Below are 20,200 nucleotides of genomic sequence, written 5' to 3'. Positions count from 1 at the left end.
ATTGATTTTTTTGTTTTGTTGTTCTGATCAAGAAGATATTATGTACTATATAAACAGATGTTGGAAGCCTACTTCAGCCAAAAGACAACTATGATTTGTTTAATAAGCCTTGGTATGTTTTGTTTTATAGTCGATTTTGCTTTGTTTCACGATCAAGAAAATAAATATACATACATAGATCCTTTGTGACATGTACAGTCCTACAGTACATTATTCTGTTTTAAGTCTTGAGGATTAGTCAGTATTAACAATAAAATATTGATGTACCATACCTCAGAACTTGCCCTAGTTCATAATGAAGCCGACAGTGAAAACTGTATCAAAATCCATTGAGTAGTTTAGAAAATATTGATGTACCATACCTCAGAACTTGCCCTAGTTCATAATGAAGCCGACAGTGAAAACTGTATCAAAATCCATTGAGTAGTTTAGAAAATATTGATGTACCATACCTCAGAACTTGCCCTAGTTCATAATGAAGCCGACAGTGAAATCTGTATCAAAATCCATTGAGTAGTTTAGAAAATATTGATACAAAAACTGACAAAAACAAAAAGTAACTTTAATTTACAATATGTATTGATTACAAACAATATTTTAATTTAAAAACAAACTTTACGTATTCTAAGTCGTATAACAGGTTCTTAGTCCTGTTTATGTGAATCCAGTTCAATCAGTCCTCTAATATAAGCCAGGTGTGTACCTAGTAGGTGTCTTAACTAATAACTACAGCTCTTATAGTATTGATTACTTGTAATTTTCAAATTTTGTGAAATGAGGGGAAATGAGAACAACTCAAGTATGATGCAAAACTAATAATTATTATTCATCTACTACACCAATATAATAATAGTTAGTCAATTACATAAAGTGTTGATTGAGACCTGACCAATACAACAACTATCTGACCACATACAATCTTTGTGGGTTACAACTGAAAACTAAACAATCAACTTTACTTTGATAATTCAGCATTTATTGTAATAATTTAATATATTAAGATCTAATAAATTATTTTTATCACTCTCGGTCTTAAAGTTTACATTAAAACAATTACATTTTCTATTAACATATAAATTATACATTTTCTATTTGGTAAGAAAGTACAAAAATAGAACAATTTTCACTTTAAAAAATTGCAGCGATATCGATAAATTGCGATTCTACAGTACATAAGTCACATGGTGCCTCAGAGTTCGTGGCCAAACCGGGTCCTAGTGGTAACTTTTTCTCAATAGGAAAACACATAAAAATATATAATAATAGAAATCATATCACAGTTTCTCGTGTAAAAACGTTAGGAAAACATTATTTGTGCTTGGGGCAATCTTAAAACTATGTCTAAGCTATTCTACACTATACATTCGTAAGGCAAAACAGTCGGAAGGAGGCTCGAGGGGGGGGGGGGCAGCTTGATGAAACCACAACTGGACATGAAATGACTAAATTAACAGTTGTGTTCGTAAAATTTCACTTACTTCTTTCCTACAAATTACATTTTAAACTTTATTTATTTCTTATCTTATCAATTATAAATTAAGGCAGTTTTAATATTACAACTTTAAACTTCAATACAGCATTATTCCTTATTGAACAGTTCAACAGCTTTAAGTAAACAATTAACATAACTATTAATTTATTATCATTACTTTAATTAAACTACTGACTAAGACCCATTCATCGGGATCAGAATGGTACCCTAAGATTACAAAACACTACTATGTCTTTCAATGTTTGTACATTATGTAACTTTACAATAAAGTATCGTTCTAGAGCTATACTTGTAATATGAAAAAATTGTAACTGAAAAATCAAGACTTAACTGTACTATCGTTGAACATTACGGAGTTATAAGAAAAATTATGATAAAAGTTGTTGATGCCCTCTAAACCAATAAATAAATAGCTGATAACCCTTATATCAATGGTTGCTTTGATCTAACAGAAACTATAGCTGCTGTACTGTGATGTTACTGCACCAAGTAGTAAAATTAGCAATTGTGCTTCCATATAAGTCTGCACCCTTCAGACATCCAAACGAAACTAAAACATGTTTAGAACACATTTTACACTAATAGTACTAAATAACTAAATACACTAAAGGAGGAAAATTAACCAAATGACAATGTATCTCCCACACAGTGGTGACTAAACAACATCTGAATACATGTTCTATATTAATCTCTTGATTTTTGTTTTATCAACCTGATAGTATCAAGAACGTTATACTATTGTAAACGTAATATTCTGAGACAATACATTTCAAACTTTAAAGTTTAATAAAGAAATTCAAGGTTATATAAGTTCAAATTAAGAGTTCAGAGTTTAAGCAATAATTTAACCACTTTTATGTTTATTCTGTAAAATTCTTTTAATACTGATGTACAGTTCGGACCAGACATAATTGCACATTTTAAAATGATCAAAAATAATTTTGAACATTAAAATAAAACAAATCTCAGAGTTCCTTTATTTCAAAAGTAAGCTATATATTTGTTTAAAATATGCATTTTACATTTTATTATTAACGTTTGAACTGATACAAATTCAAACACCTTAAAACCAATAAACAAGGAATGCTAAGAACTAGATATTCATATAAATCATCCAGATAATTTTCATATCTTCCAAAAAAAGGGTAAAGAACAATCTTAATTTCAAGTAAAAGAACTGCACAAAGTATTAATTTTACAAAATCAGCTTTACACGCAAGTTGAAACAAGTATTATATTCAGATGCCATTAACCACCACATACTTCTTTTTCAAACTCATAGACTAAATTGAAAGTCCCCTCCATCCTTCACACAAGTAGTGTCAAACCGACGTGACAGAACTGTGCGCAATCATATACCAAACCAACAGAGACAGAGACAACATAACCTCACTTTCAATCATAGATCAAAAGCAAAGACATGCCTGGCCACAAATAATAGCTTGAAATAATCTAAGATTGCCTTAGTCTTTGTTTTAATCTACTAGATTTAATACATTAAATATTACAATAATGCGAATATGTACATTTCCACATTTTGAATTGATTCATACGTACCCTTTACCACAAAAATTAACGCATATATTATTAAACCGTATGACTTGTAAATAAGAGTAACAATTATTACTAGAAAGCAAATTAAAATAATGCTCATGCACATGTCTCAACACAGAGTTATTGATTTCAAGAATCAATATGGGATCAAGACAAAGTGACAAATTCAAAAACACCAATAATAAAAACTTGTGTAGAGTGCTTCGTGATATAACCACTGCAGAGGTTCGGATACATGAATTCAGCACATACATCTACAGAGAGTGATAGGGGTACACATGTAACAGCAAACATTTAAAGTTTCAGTACTTGAATGAAACTAACCACTCAAGGAGTGAACGTTCATATTTTGGCTTATATTCTGACAAATAAGCTGACAATGTTACAACAGTCAGCATGAAAACAGCTCACAATTAATTTAGTTGACTTGTTTACAGTTAAAATAGTGAGTGATGACATGTTTTTTTTTTTATGACAGAAAAATAATTGTATACCTTTTCAGCACTTTCAAGTCACAATGCTGTACACTTGAGATTCTCATTGTTACAAAATATACTAAATTTAGACGTAAACATCAACTTAGCATGATTGATATCAATCATCAAAGATATGAATGATATCTTATTATATTAATTGTATTATATTAAAAAATTTTGCACATTCGAATTTTTTAAAGTAGTAGTTGACTAAATTGCTGTAGGTTTATTTGTTGGTTGTGCAGTTTATTCATGTCATTGAAATTCTAAATTTTTGCCCAATTAAAGCTGTATAACTGGATTTAGTATACATTAAAGGTTGAAGTATTCATTCCTAATATACGACTTGTAAAATTCATTTCAAACTCCACCCCTCAACCACACATGGTTAATTTATTATTCTTCATAAATGTCATATTACTAGTACAATGTTTTTGTAAAATCTGTAAGTTGTAAAAACATAAAATAAAAATTAACAGTGACTTGTTCTTCATGTTATATTCTGCATTGCTATGTATTAAGTTACTCTATAGAGGTGTATATACAGGAAACATTGAGTCAGAAAGTAGAGGGTTCAAGTTATGACTGCTAGTAAATATTTACTTATTTTCTCTGTTTAGAGCAGTAGTTTCCATCAAAAACATATTTGTTTTTAACTGAAATTCTGTCTCTAGGCTGACAAGATTACTGAAAGTTAGAACTTCAAACCTGTTCTTTCTGCAAATACTTCTCTACTGGGCCATTTACTTACAATACAAGCATGTTTATGTGAACACATAAAATAATATTTTGAATTATAAATTTCAAAATTAAATTTTTAAAAATTAGACTATTTTCCTTTAATCCCACGTAGCACATGGTTTTGTTCAAACTGATATCTTCAGCTATGAAAGGTGTTTTTTGTAATCATATGATCTAAAATATACAGTATACAAGACACAACAATGTTATATTTTAGCTGTATAAAGCTTTATTGGCAGAATAAATCTTAGAAAATAGATAAATCCTTGAAAGTACAAATAAAATGTGTGAGATGTAAAATAGGGATGAAAATACAAGATTTAAAAATCTCACTATGAATTTAGTATGGATCAGTGGCATTTAAAATTAAACAATTCAGTATTGTTACTAAAACAGTTTTTATGGAATGAATTGTCTTATTAAGTCTGAAACTGCGAATAAATTTTACTCACTTAGATCAACCATTTTAACTGTTTATTTCCAATACATTTAAATTATAGCACTCAGAAAAACATATTTATGTTCACTGATGTGAAAGATTATAATAGCTCCATTAGATTTACCTCTGCAGGGTTAATATACAAACATACATGTAACATTTTCAAGCAACATCAGAAACAGCTGTATCCACAGTTGAATAAAATATTGGTACTAAATAAATAAAATAATACTTTAGCAGGATGTGTGAATTCACCACACCGTTCTCATACACTAACGTAAACCATTATACGGCTGTCATCAAAGTATACATAACAATACATACAGTACCTATACTGCAAATAAATAAAACATGAGATTTGTAACAAATTTTTAAGCAATGGCACATTCATGTCTATAAACCTTATAATTTCGGTTAACTTTTTCGCATCAACAATTTGACGAGTATTCTAATAAATGCGTACACTTTTGCTAAAATGTGGTTTGCTTAAGTGGTCCCATTGATTAACAATAAAGGTGCAGTTTTTCTCTAGTAAATGCTTAAGATTCTGAGAACAATGATATTTTTAGGTAAACAATAAACAACATTGTACAGCTGATAAATGGTAAGTTGCTGCTTGTGAGAGATAACCTTGGTCCAAGATAATATTGTAATCATAGAGGACCTATAGACCCCCCACTCCAGTTGACCTAGAGAGAGAGAGAGAGATACAATCCCTAGGCTACCCAAACATCATGGCTGTTAAAGCATTAAAAAATTAATTTGTTTCAATGAATCTTTATTTATTATTTTGTTTGTATATACAACAAATACTTGACAAACATATTAAGAGCCAATCATAATAACATTTTCGATAGAATTAAATATTTGGAATACAGTATACTACTGTTATAGGATATACTTGAGTTAATGACTTACATATCTCTATTTCCCAGTTTATAGACACTCCTGCATAAATATTACTTTGGCTGATATTTAATAATAATATATACAAGTAAATAAAAAACAGCTTATGCAACCTGTATTTGCACACTGTTAAAGATACAAATATTTTAAAGGACATATTAACAATTGATTTTTACATATTAAAATCTATATACAATTGGTTCAAAGTAGAGCACAACTCTTTACCGCTAAGTTTACATCACCACCTAAGCATATAAACACAGACAAGGGCACATACAAATACAAGTTCTGTGGTTGATTTTCATACATTCGACAAAATGAGATCAAGAGTTGCCACAAAATCAATTAATTGTCAATTTAACTCTATTGTACTGATTAAAACCTCAAAACAAGGCGAGAATACCAATCCTAATAAAACTTCCCGGAACTAAGATCTTACTATTATATTAGCAACAATAGCTCTCCTTGTCTAGTTCAACATGCATCCTCCTTATTTAACAATGGACACCATTTAAAACTGTTATGTTTAAAAATATTATAAAATATTTAATTCATAAACTACAACTATTATTACAAAAGATTGCAAAGGATCGATTAAGAAAAGGCTTCCCTCTTTCAAACAAAATCTTGAATTAAAATCAATTTATAATTTGACCATCTATATACAAGAACTATGATGATGTAAAATGTATGTCTGTGAAATATCCAAGAACGTTATTTACCTTTCTAGTATTACTATTTAATTACTCTACAAATTGATTGACCATACACAATTGCAAAAAACAAGGTAAATGCACACTTTATAGGCTAACATAAAAATATTCAAATTTTTATTAAGGCTTCAAAAAAATTAAGACTAAAATTTGGATACAATTACAAAGTCTAAATGTAAGAAAAATATGAAGAATTATGGATGGAATGGGATGTAGGCAAATAGGCTTCATCTGCAACATCTTAAACACACCTTTACTTATGTTACATTTTGTAGAAACATAGAAAATTAATCTATCAGGAGGAACACTATAAGAGGCCAAGTCCTATCAATAGTTGAACGTATACAACAAATTATAATACAATTCTTTGAGGTGAAAAATATTGTGGTAATTCAACAGAAAGCATGTTGATATCTTCTATTTGTGAATAATTTGCCAAACATATTTTAACATTAAAATTATGTGATAAAATTATATACTATGCTTGTTCTAACAAATTACGTTCATATATTTTTACAATATTCTAATACTTTCTTCATCATAAAAAAACTACAGATGACTTAAATAGTTGTTAATAAAGTTGGTTAATTATATCTACAATCATTACATTATATTATCTGTATAAACTTTTGGGATTTTTGTACACTTAATTTCAAACAGAAGACAATAATTATTTACTTCAATATAAGTGAAAGTGAACACTTGAAACTTAATAATAACTTGTAAGATGCATAATTATTTTTACACCCACTATTATTTCTTCTACTGCCAGATATGAGCGAGCACCAGTAAATATTATGAATATTTAATCATATGGTTGTTAAAACTAAAGTCATTACGGGGGAAATTATAAACAACAAATTATATTAAAAGATCCAACAACAAAATAACACAATTCCAGTGTACTTACAATTGTAGGACTTGCTGCTCCATAAAAGATAAAAAATATCACAGGTACCATTATCATCCTTATTATTATTAAGCATTCATAAAAACTTTCACCTAGTGACTACTTATATAAGAAGTTATCACACAAATTTTGTGCATCCACAATACACCTAAACAAAAGACTACCACAAGTAAGTACAACTCCCTTTACTATTATTTACATTGGGAGACTGGGTCTGAGACAAATGAACAAGCAGGTGAGAACAGGAAACACTGAATCGCTACTGGTCGAAGAAGATTAAAAGACATTTCAATAGTTGGAGGGACTGAAGTTGAGAAAGTTGCAGACACGTTCTTGCTGACCATACCTCGCTGGCAGTGAGCATAACCCTATTTGCCTACAGCTAAAACTGTCCTTCAAAACCACACTTTTTGAAACAAAATAAACCCATACTGATATTTAACTTCTTCTGTTTCTGTTGTATAGGAATAACGAACAAAAATTTCCAAGTCCCTTAAAACATCCCACTTACAGTATAAAACGTAGTGTGTGGTTTTAAAGGAGTGGGGACACGGCGAGACATCAGTTAGACCTTGAGCATCGATTTGTTGGACCAATGATAGCGAGCATGATGGTGGTGGGGAGGCAGGGGGCCTCCCTGGCGGCGCATCATTGGATGGTAAGGTGGGGGTGAGGGGGACATCCAGGGAGGAGAGATGATGTTGTACCAAGACTGCATTGGATGGTGGGGAGGGAAGCCACCAGTCATATTACCTCCTCGTCTAGCTCCAGACTTCTGCTTGGGACTGCCTTGAGGGTACTTGCGTCCGTTGTTTTGGTGTTGTGATTGGCGAGAGTTGTTTGTTGATAGGGGCACGATCTATACAGACATAAACACTCAATGTTTAAGCACAATTTTGGAAAATGAAGTATTTAAAAACAAATATCAAGTATTTATTTTTAATCTTAACTGAATGTGTTATGATACGAGGCATGTTCAGAAAGTAAGCAATGTTTCATTCTACTGCCGCTGTAGCGGTGCAAACAATGTTCCGGGCATGCACACTAGTCGTCCTTGTTCACTGGCTATCGTCTCATGCCATTTTAGTTGTTGTACATTGTGTTTTCAGTTTTCTCTGAATGTTTAAAATTTATAAGACAATTAGTGATCCCGCCGATTGTGAGGTTCGTTATGTAATAAGATTTTTGAATGCAAGGAGCGTGAAACCGGCTGAAATTTATCATCAACTTCGTGATATTTACAGGGAAGACGTGATGAGTGAAGGAATGGTGAGAAAGTGGGTTAGAATGTTCAATGGCGGTCGAACAAATGTGCATGATGAAAATCGGAGCGGTCAGCTTTCTCTCGTCATCGATGATCTGGTAAGGTCTTGTTGATGAAAAAATCCAAGGTAACAGACGTTTCACTATGACGCTATCTGACGATTTCCAACAAATTTCACGGACTCTTTTGAATGAAGTTGTTACGGACCGCTTAAGTTATTGCAAGCTGTGTTCCCAATGGGTTTCAAAAACGCTCTCTGACGTACACAAAATGGTAGTGATGATGGTGAAAATTGTTTTTAACAAAATTGTGAAACTTGGGTCCATCATGTCACACCGGAACCCAAACAGCAGTCAATGGAGTGACAACACATACAATCTCCCAAGAAACAAAAATTCAAAACGACAATATCTGCACAAAAAATTATGTGCACTGTCTTTTGGGATCGGAAAGGTGTTTTGCTGTTTGATTTTCTCCCAAGAGGTGAAACCATTAATGCGGCAAGGTATTGCGAAACCTTAAGAAAACTAAGGCGGGCAATTGAAAACAAACGGAGAGGAATGCTCAGTAACGGAATTGTGTTACTCCATGACAATGCTCAGCTCCATATCGCTGGTGACACTCAAACATTGGTTCAACGATTTCGTTGGTAGCAGTTCGATCACCTGCCCTACAACCCGAACTTGGCAACGTCTGACTACCACTTGTTCCTGCACATGAAGCGCGAGATAGGCAGCCAACGCGCTTTGAAACCAACGATGAAGTGAAAACTGACATGGAGTTGTGGCTACATTCGTTGGCGGAAACCTTCTACAGAGGGTATAGACAAACTGATCACCTGCTATGACAAGTGTTTGAACATCGGTGGAAACTATGTCAAGAAATAGTTTAAGATTTGGGCTTTCATATAAAATAATATAGTGTTAAAAAAATTGTTTTACTTGTTTTTTTTTTACGGTACTTACTTTCTGAACATGCCTCGTAAATAATATGTAAGCTACTTAGCACATATTACAGTAAAACCCTGTTAGCCAAAATAAAACAGGGGCAGCCAATCCAAATAATCAATTTATCAGTTAACACAATTAAATCTTAAAATGACCTATTAGAATGGTGGGTGTGTGGGGGAAATTAATTGCATATAAATGATATCTGTAAATTATATTTTAGAAATGGTAGCAAGAGTGTGGGAGGTGACTAATAGCAGTGGTGTGAGTTGGCCAATATGGCACACTGGTGATTGTTAAGACACCTTGGTACCTTTTCTCATTCCCAATATAAACCGTTCTTCCATCAGTTGGAATACAAATTTTCATCTTATTAGCCACCTGTAATATTAAGTGACAAGTTTTCCCCATAAGACAAATTTTCAACTTTGTGCAGGTTTACCAACTCTTTTTATTGTGGCGTTATGGAGTTGTCTCATTTTAAGAATATTTACACATCCAAAACTTTTTTTTAGCTTTTCTCGATATATTTATGGATTATTAAGAAAAATCTCATTTGTTGTACTTCATTGTTTCATATTCAAAAAGTACCTTACAAAAAAAGAGCTAAAAAGCATTTGGATGCATATTAATTGTTAAAAAGAGGCATCATTAAAAACACTACGATCAAAAATAAGGGAGTAAAACTTAACAAGGTTAAACACTGTTCTCAGAATATAAAACTCGTCATTTTACTACAGTCAGCTATAAAAAGATATGTCCTTGGGCTTTTATGGAATTTCAATACAGCAGATTGAGAAAGCTTTCAATTTAGGTTGGAGGAGGATATCAGATTTATTGCCATATAATTTAAGAATTATGATTGATTCACAGTGCTTGTTTTGTCTACAGCTGAAACATGCATAAGAAGAAGGTCTAAAAAGAGCATGAACCAGGAACGAGTAAAGAATGTACATTCTTTGTCAACCAAAAGCGAAAGCCCATAAATTTCCTTTCATTTTACAACTTTACAATATTAGTTTTGTTGGGTTTGATTAAAAACTTTCAAAAATTCAGGCTACTAGATGTGTGTGAAAATAGGAATATATGAGGTGGTTAACACATGTCATACCACTAACACTGACATGAAGGCTGACAATTTTTTTTTTTTTGGTACTATTTAATAATAAATTGTAATTACTGCTGTATTAAATGTTTATTTACAGATATCTAAGAATATCAAATCAACCTTGGTTTTTGCATATCAGTTTTCAAAGTATATTATTTTATTTCATGTTTATAACTTGCGCTTCAGCTGATTCGTAGTCAGATGTTCTGATTAGTTGACTCGATTCCCGCCAGCCTCTCACATGTTCCTATTACCATTGCTGACTCAGATACCTGCTATTTTCTTACATATTTCACTATTATTATTTTGGGAGATGGGTCAGTTTGAGGTTACGATATGTGTTCTTAACTTTGTTGTGTTTTATCATTAGTTAAGAGAATCATTTTACGTTTTCAGTAAACATGAACCCTTTCCAGCACAACGTCCTGTACGACCTACTAGAAAATCCATTTCTGACAGTAAATTGAGAAGTTTATTGAATCATAGTCTAAGCTTGCAAAGTACAGAAGATGAAAACAGTGTGAATGACTTTAACACAGACTTTCCTAACAAGCAGTTTCGTACTTCAACACTTATTCAAAAATGTTGAGATATCAGCTATTTTTGTTGACGATTTAAAAGTTATAATTGTGTTTGTATATTATTCAACTTCTGGAGATCTTAAGATATTTTTAAGCACTTTTGCTGAATTTTTGAGCTACCCCAAAAAAATAACGTAAGTGTGGACTTCATTAAAATTTTGATGACTTATTATTTTGGGTGCGAAAGAGGTAGTGATCTTTGGTTTTCACAACTCTTTTAAGTTTGCTTAGACTCTTCAAAATGAAGGGTTCACTTGAGAGCGGTTTAAATTTGAAGTTTTCAGTTGTCCCCAAAATCCCACATTTTTAGGAGAAACCAAAAATTATCTAAATCATCAAATGGAACTTCCTTTCTACATTGCACCACTACCCACAGGATATCTCCTTATATAAACTTTAGAAAAAATATAGAGGGGGGGATCCTGACTTTTTATTCACCTGTATAATACATACATGCCTATAATGAAACGAAACGATCTGTGGACACTTTGGACAAAATGTGTAATGGCATGTCTTATACCAGAAAGACAAGACGCTGGCCTTTATGTGTATTTTACGGCATGATGAACATCACTTTTTTAAATTCATGTCATGTATTGTATAAATAACGTAAAGCAAGGAACTCAGCCTTTGAATAGGAAGCAGTTTACGAAACAACTGGCTAAGAATTTATCAAAATCACCAAGCAATCATGCCTTCAAATAACAACAATGAAGCAAATTTTAGAAATCGTGGATTTTGATTTCTGAGAATTCTAGTAAATCCAAAACCTTCACAACAACCAGGTGCTTGAAAAACATGTTTTATTGCCTCTCTCCCCTTTGCAAGATGGCCATAAATTATTGCAGCAATACCATCCATGGACAGCACTGTAGAATGAGCTGCAAGGAATGCGCTACTCATTGGAGACAGGACTCTAATTTTGATATTAATGACATTTTACCTAACGAACTTGTACTTAATTTTTCACTTTTTATATAAAGCAAACACTAAAAAATTATATTTTATGAATGCCTAATTACTTTTTCCATTAAAAAAGTTTAATTTTTATAATTTTTTCCTTATTTAAAAAAACCTATTTGTAGTGGTCAAAACATTTAACGGATAAGTTACGTAGGAAATTATTGTTAAATATTTGGATATACATTTAAAAACAATAAAGGAGTCAATATAAGGTATAGTGAACACTTAATGTAATCACAAAAGTAATATTTAACAATAAAAAAATAATTTTGATAAATTTACTAACGAAAAATTATCATGTTACAATGAACTAAGAAAATTAATCTAGGGCTATCAAAGCAATCATTATTGGTAATACAAACCTGTGGCTTTGAGTCCTTACTGCTCTCAGATAACTCTGCCTTCTTCTTCTCTTCTTGAACTTCTGATTTGATCTCTTCATTAGGAACTGGAGACTTGCTATTTCCTTCAGGCTTTACATTGTCTTTCAAATCCTCTTCCAACAGATCCTTTACATCCTCACTCACTTCTATCACGTTCTCTTTGTCACTGAATGAAGCTAGTGTGCAGTATGATCCTTTGTTTTCACCAAATCTACAAAACAAATATCAGACTAAGCAATGAAAAATGTACAGGGTGGTTAAAAAAGAATGTTGGTTCTGAACTGACTGACCAATTTTTTTATTTTTTGCCAGTGACTTTTTTTCAAAAACACTCAAAATTGTTGTATAAGTTTGATTTTCTTGCATGTGTCTACCAAAGAGCAGTTTATTTGTAAAGAACACATGCTAATTGTGAAAATCTGGGCCTTATTTACATTCATACCATCCTCGGATTTGCTGCCCTCATGCTTCACAACACAAATTAATACTACAACACAGATAAATGTAGCTAAAAAGAAACTTGAACCAAACGTTGCTGATAGAGGGAGTCGTAGTGAGCAAAACAATGCCATCACAGCAAAATTTATCTTTGCCAGCTGTTTGTGTGCCAAATTCAATAGGTGAATGTTTTGACAGAGGATTTTTACTATTTTCCTGTTATTATATGATTGACTTCTTATTTGCATCCATCTGTTCTTATACATTTGTACCGTGATTTAGTTGTATTTGATATAATACATATTTTCGCAACCTTGTTACTTGTTACTGGTTAATATATATGTAACATCCGATGTTATTGGAACTAAATTCCTGGCGGATTAATAACCTAATTGCCACGCGTATTATTTTTTCCTCTCATGAACTTGATAGCTGCCGAGCAATACCTTGTGCGCCTTATCTGCGGCTAGCAAGTCTCTGAGTTTGATTTTAACTATGAGTACATTTTACTTCGAGTGCTTCCAGCATTCATATTTTAGACTTATAGTTCACTAATCTTCACTTTTTCCGACTACAATGTTGAGTCAAGATGCTGACGCCCGCGCTTGTGAGTCGACATCAACGTGAAGGGAAGCAAATTTTAAAGTTTAAATAATTATTAAGTTCGTATGCAAAATTTTCATAGAACATTGGAACCATTAGGCTCACCCCATGATATAATTTAGTTCATTATCACTCTATTTGGAAGCAACGTGGCAATACATTATTTTATTATTAACATCTAGAAGCAGTGCTTTTATGTTTATTTGCCACAATTAACAAAAACCACATAAGTAAATCTTGCAAATCAAGTATTCATTACTACAACCTCAGCGGTATCCAACCCCATGTGTTTAGTCCATTTGGTACACATTCTTTTTACAAAAGCATGAGTGGTATTGACATTGCGTACGGCTTGTCATATTGCAGTGTGCTCACCCCACAAATCGAACCGGTGGAACTTTCAACTGAGCTGCAAGCCGCGTCTCCACGAAAAGTTCCGGCTGAACACTAGTAAAGTAATCTAATGAAACTGCATACCCTAAAACGTACAATGCCCCCTCAATTTTTACCCTCCGAGTGGCAAGATCAGAACTAAAATAACAATCACTAGGGTGGCAAATCAAGATATTTCTGATCTAGTCACTTTATTTTTAAATTCAACTATTGTAAGAAAAGAATGTAAAAACTTATAAATATGCATATCAATATACTGCTAATAATCTAAAAAACATTTTTATTGTGTGTGTGCGTGCGTGTGTGTGTGTGTGTGCGTGTGTGTGTGCGCGCGCGTGCGTGCGTGTGTGTGTGTAGTCTTAAATAGGCTGTGTATAACCACAACATCATTAAAAATAACTTTTGTTCACCAAGTAGTTAATTGGAAAGCAAAATCGTCATAAGCATAATCAATTCAATTCATATATAATCTGTTAATTAAAAGAATTAGTATACAAATATTTAGCGGAAATCTAGTATATTTGACCTATGAAAAAGATAGAATTCGTTGTAAACATCGGTTTGAATGTGTCAAGTTTACGGAGTGATGGGTGTCGGAGTTTGAATCGCGTCAAAAGTTTAAAGATGGCCAATTGTCAAAGCTGAAGCCATTTGGCAATTTTTGTTAATGTTAGTCAACATCTTTGGCTTTCTACACCACTCAAGTACAACACCACCATTCATATTGTGTTCTCCGTAAACACACCACATTCTCCAAGTGATGGATTTCTCTGCTACGCTATTCCCTTCTGCTAACAGGAAATAAGTCTATAACTCACATTTGGTGAGAGAATCAATAGAGATGGCCTTGTTTATGTGACTGTAGCTCCGTCAAAGTAGATACTTGAACTCAGCTGTGACAAACGTAGCGGAAAATGTGCGATTTGGCTACTGCTCACAACATGGACCTGCTACATGTCTAGCCGTTATGGCATAATATCGGAGGTTGAAAAAATAAACAACCTTTGTATTTGTCATATTTTAAATAAATAAAATTATTTTGTCCGAAAATACAAAGGCTATCCAGAAAGTAGATTACGTTTCCCTCTGTAGCCGCTAGGGGCCGGACTTTCAATGCCATTTTTATGACAGAGCATTTCTCCGTTCAGTGGCTATCCAGCCGTGCTAGTGAGAAGTTACTGTTACATCATGTTGTTTAACAATCACAGTTTAGAATGTGTGACAGAATTGAAAATTGCATGAGTTGTGAAATGCGGTCAGTAATGTGGTGTTTGATGGCTAAGCACAATAAACCAATTGAGATTTATCGCCAACTCTGTGAAGTTTATGGGAACAATGTGATTACTGAGGGTTAGAGCGTGTCAGTGGTGCATTAGGTTTAAAAATGGCCGAACTAATTTGCACGATGATGAATGAAGTGGGTGGTGAAGCATTGTGACCAATGAAATTGTCTCCAAAGTCGATGAGAAGATTAAAAAGACCACCAATTCACAACAAAGAACTCTCACTTAGTTTTCCTCAAATTTCAAGGGGTTTAGTACACAAAATATTTACACAAAGTTAGGTTACCATAATTTTTGTGTAAGACAATCTTAACGGAAACCCATAAAAATCAGTATATTGGCTGTTTCATTGACATTTTTGGACACTTATAAAAAGGATAGTGACTTGCTGCTTGATTGAATCATTACAAGAGATGCAACTTGTGCAAAAATAAGTGAATTGCGAAACCAAATGACTGTCTATGGAGTGGGGACACACACATGCCCCCAACCACCCTACCTGGTTTAAGTCTGAGGTGGCAGCAATTTATAACGCTGGAATTTCAAAACTAGTTCACCACTATGATAAGTGCCTAAATTTGTATGGTGTCTATGGTGAAAAATAATATTTTACAACCTAAGCTGATGCTGACATTTCTACTTTGCAAATGTCTTTGTTTACGTCACATCTATTAGTCGTTATTTGTGTGTATTTTCTACTTATGTACAATATTCTTAAATACTCTAGTCTTTAAAAATTTAAATGTCTACAATGTTCATTATTTCTTTCTTTAAGTAATATCAGTCTTATACTAAACTGACTTAAATAAAAATAAAGACAAATGCATTACAAATTTTAAAAAAAGTAAATACAACTTGCACAATTACATTTTAGAAAAAAAAAACTACAAGAATAATGTGTTGTTTGTGTCTACTAAAAAGCCTTAAAAATCTTGCAAACTCAAACAATTAGTACAACAGATGAGTTTTATAGCACGCAAAAACAGTCCTTGTTGGTATTTTACACATTTTAACCTGTAATGATAAAGAAAATTATAAATATTAAATGAAAGTAATAAAAGGAAGTCAAAACAACTTAAGTTATCAACATCAAAATAAATCGTTTAAGAAACTATTCTAGTTGACGACATGCAAAGCTAAAATCATCTGTAAAGACGGCATATGGGTAATTTATAGTCCCGTTTTTCTAGTTTAATATTATATAAAAATCATTGAGAAATATAATCAATTATGGATGCATGTACCTTGCAGTAAATATCGACCTAACCTAGCTTGGTGTGAGGGTAGTACTACCGAGCAACTAGGTGACTTAGTACATTGAGGGTTATTATTTGTCTGTATGTCCATCCACAGAACATCTCAAACTAAATAAGCAGACTTGAAATTTTGCATGCAACCTCACCAAAGCCTATTAAACGACACATGGTGTGTGTAAATGTTGAGTTCAACTCTATTTCATCACCTCTTATTGACAAACCTTTCCACATGAATTCATGCCTTCAACATTATAAGATGCAGCAAGTGTAAGTTAACCTAATGTTAATTCATTAACCAATGCAATACCCATCAAGATTGAAGCGCTAACATGGTCTGATTGAATTTAGATAAGACTACTATCTTGAGGTTCGGAACAGTTTATTCTGCCAGTAGTGCAGAATTGCCGTAGCCTGTAATGAAGGTCTAAAGCTTGCTACCGGTATTCTCTCGCATGCCAATTCATTCAACATGATCCAACATATAGGCTCAAGCTAGGTTGGGGTAAAACCCCAAGAGTCTATTTTATATAGGCTCTCAACATTTCCATGCAGAACACATCCATTTATTGATTAATATCAATAAAATTAGCACTGACTTATTCCAAACTATATTTGTTTCAAAATATGGTATTTATTTACAATACTGTGACCATGGAAAATGGACTTTTTTTCATGGGTTGGGCATTTATAGCCTAGTATTATTATCACAGGTGCATATAAACTGGTGGGAAAGAATATTATTGTATTATATTGATGCCTTTCGGGCATTATTGCGTTAAGGATCAGGGGCATCACGTGATCTGGGATTCGACTTTTGCAAGCTCGAGTTAATTTTTTTTCTAAAAGAGCAAGCAGTGCGCAGCACTGCGCAGCGGGCAGGCATCGTTGACAGGATTAACGTACTAGTCTGCATCATTTCAGTAACTTATCACTTACCTTAATGAACATCCAACACAAAGGTGTGCCATTACCACTACTGAACTAGGAGGTTAAGAATAGACACGGAGGAACAAAATAGTTCAAAATGGCGTCCCTTCTTTATTTGAGAGAGCCGCAGAGTAATACCAAACTGTCAAATATGGATAGTGTTGCCAGAGGTACTGTCAAAAACAGAGTTTTCAGAGAATTTCAAAAAATCGTAACTCCTTTGATTTTCGTTGCCGATGAATTTTTTTTCACTATTGTTTTCAGGAAAAATTGTAGTTTCCAGGAAAAAAAATGAACATACCTTTCCATGGTCACGATATTGTAAATTGATACCCAAAATATATATCATAATTATTTATATTTATGCAATTTTTATATTATATTTTATATTCCTGCAGTGTTAATCTATATATATAAAAATGAATGTTTGTCCTTTATAGACTCAGAAACTATTTGACAGATCATTATGAAAATTTGTATGTATATGTATTTTTCCACGTAGAAGGTTTATATGCTATACCCATTGATATAACTCACCACCAGGAGGCGCTGCAAAGTATATAAGTTATCAAAGCGCCTGCACATTGTAAACTACAATTATGAGATAGTTGTGTATAATAACCACACACTATATGAAGGCGCTAAGTTTTTATAGATATTTGTCTTTCAAATGAATTTCTGTTTGGCCTTAAATAGCTTGAATGTTAGACCACTTTATTATTAAGTACATGTACGTGTACAATGGCTATAAACATACACTTGTGGCAGATTTTCTTGATAGTGTCAACAAGGTAAACTCTACATCGGCGTTGACAATATAATTCACTTGAACCAGAAGTGCTCATACACGAGCAAAGCTTACAAAAAGCGTGCAAAGCCGCGGGGAACAGCTAGTGATTAATAAAGTTGCATTATTCATAAGGCAGTGTGGCATTTAGGTGGAATCATGTTTTGTTAAATAAATTGTAATATCAATTTTCATTCAGATATTATCAGTCAAACTATTCCATAAAACAACCAAACAGTGTAGGCCGCTACCCCACTAATTGTTATACCGTTTTGTTTGTTACATTTTACAAAAACACATAACTTTTGTCTTCATAATAGTAATTTGGTTTGACACTATGGTTTCAGTCATTTAAATAATCATGAATATTAATGATTTGTTTGTTGTAGTAGCCGCTTATTTTAATGTAGTCTAAGAAATTAAAAAATGTATTCACAAATCAATTTTGGTAGACCTATGCCTAAGTTAGTGCAAGTATTGAAGCAAATATTCAATCATTTTTTTTTTAAGCTGGTCACTACTGACCTATAATTCATGTTTGATATCGTCCATTCAAAACTAAAATATGCTGAATTACCCTAAGGTGTCATTAGCCTAGGTCCTTCATTCATAATTGATGTAGGCTAATTTATTTAATAACAGAAATTGTTTTAAGCTTGCCATTATTAGCCTATGTATTATGAGAACAAACTAACTTATTTTTAATGAGCTAAGAATTTAAGTGTACAATAACGAAGATCTGTATTGAATTGATCTATGAATTATACACAATGGGATAAGATATATTTAAATATTCTTACCTGCAACAAACTTCATTGGGGTCAACCCATATGGTAAGCTCCACAGGAAGTTTCATGTCTTCATATTTTATACCACAAGCTCTTGCAGCTTTCTCCAGCGATGCATCTCGTCTATCAAGTTCATTCACTCTAATGCAACGATAACCTTGGCCTTTTTGAGGGAAGTCTGGGAACCAATGGTTTTCAAATCGTTCAGTTAAAAGTTCAGAGAGACAAGACTTAAACTCTTCTAATTGATCAGGGTTAAAGTTTTCGCCTTTCTCTATCAGGCGGGCTAAAAAGATTACTGCTGCTGAGATCTCTTCGCGCATTATGGTAATATAGATTTCTGTCACAGTCAAACTTAGGATTAAAGGACACTTGCAACTTAACACACATATGTAAGAGAACAACAAACTCTTAAGCCTTGGCACGACTTATGCCAGGCCCTAAATAATATACAGAAAAAATAAAATGACAAAACTTTAGACACCTATTCAATCAACTTTCACTGAACACTAAAATTGAGGAAGGCTGACTCAAATGAAGCTCTGGTAATGTTCCACTTTCACAACTCTACTCTCAAATCCAACCTGAAAAAGAATGTCCACATTAAAACATTAGTAGTACAGAAAACAAAAAGTTGCCACGTATTTATTGTTTAAAACACAATAATTAAATCAACGTACTATCTACGTAACCTAGGACGACCCAAAATTGGAAACAAAGACAGAACACAACTTCCTCTTACAAGATTGCGTAGACATTGTCTGTTATTTAGGAATAAACGTATGCAAAATAAAAGTTAAACATAAACAACAATGTAATTTTTAACAAACTATATTAGAAAATAAAACAGACTTACCAATCTACCACTCTCTATAATAATACACGAATTTATTAACCAAATTTAGAGAATGAACTTGCAAACTGCAACGTGAAACTAGGAAAAACAGGTGACGACATACATTGCACTGCAATTGAGTGTAGTAAAACCTGTAACAGGACAGAAGTTATGAAAAGACCTTTCCAAAGACAAAGAAAACTGTAACACTAAAACATCGCTTATACACTTGTTATATACTATTTATTATCAAATTACTTTTAAAAAGCTTACATTTTTTAAATAAAGCGATACTATAAAACATAAACAAGAGTTCAGTTGAGAAAGTAACATAGAGTAAACAAAAATGACTCAGTACAGCTAAAAAACTGGTTAAACTATTATAAGGCTAATTATACGGTAAAACAACATTG

At 32.7% G+C, this 20,200-nt stretch overlaps 1 protein-coding gene across 1 annotated transcript; it reads right to left on the bottom strand.

The window, feature by feature from the left end:
- Window positions 1-800: 800 nt before the first annotated feature.
- On the bottom strand, window positions 801-19,957 carry LOC124364807 (protein BTG3-like). The gene is made up of 4 exons (XM_046820574.1): window positions 19,809-19,957; window positions 18,965-19,536; window positions 12,457-12,688; window positions 801-8,090 (listed from the first exon to the last, which is right to left on the bottom strand). The coding sequence occupies exons 2-4, from the start codon at window positions 19,273-19,275 to the stop codon at window positions 7,797-7,799; spliced, it is 837 nt and encodes a 278-aa protein (XP_046676530.1). The 5' UTR covers window positions 19,276-19,536; window positions 19,809-19,957; the 3' UTR covers window positions 801-7,796.
- Window positions 19,958-20,200: the final 243 nt, after the last annotated feature.

Source organism: Homalodisca vitripennis, chromosome 6, assembly GCF_021130785.1.
Source record: "Homalodisca vitripennis isolate AUS2020 chromosome 6, UT_GWSS_2.1, whole genome shotgun sequence".
NCBI lineage: Eukaryota > Metazoa > Arthropoda > Insecta > Hemiptera > Cicadellidae > Homalodisca > Homalodisca vitripennis.
This window is presented reverse-complemented; position numbering and strand designations above follow the sequence as displayed.

Excerpts from the sequence above, each read along its gene's own strand:
- LOC124364807 (XM_046820574.1), bottom strand. The coding sequence starts at position 19,275 with ATGCGCGAAGAGATCTCAGCAGCAGTAATCTTTTTAGCCCGCCTGATA. Across the intron at positions 12,689-18,964 it reads CCCAATGAAGTTTGTTGCAG|ATTTGGTGAAAACAAAGGAT; the intron begins GTAAGAATATTT and ends TTTGTTTTGTAG. Across the intron at positions 8,091-12,456 it reads GTAAGGACTCAAAGCCACAG|ATCGTGCCCCTATCAACAAA; the intron begins GTTTGTATTACC and ends ATGTCTGTATAG.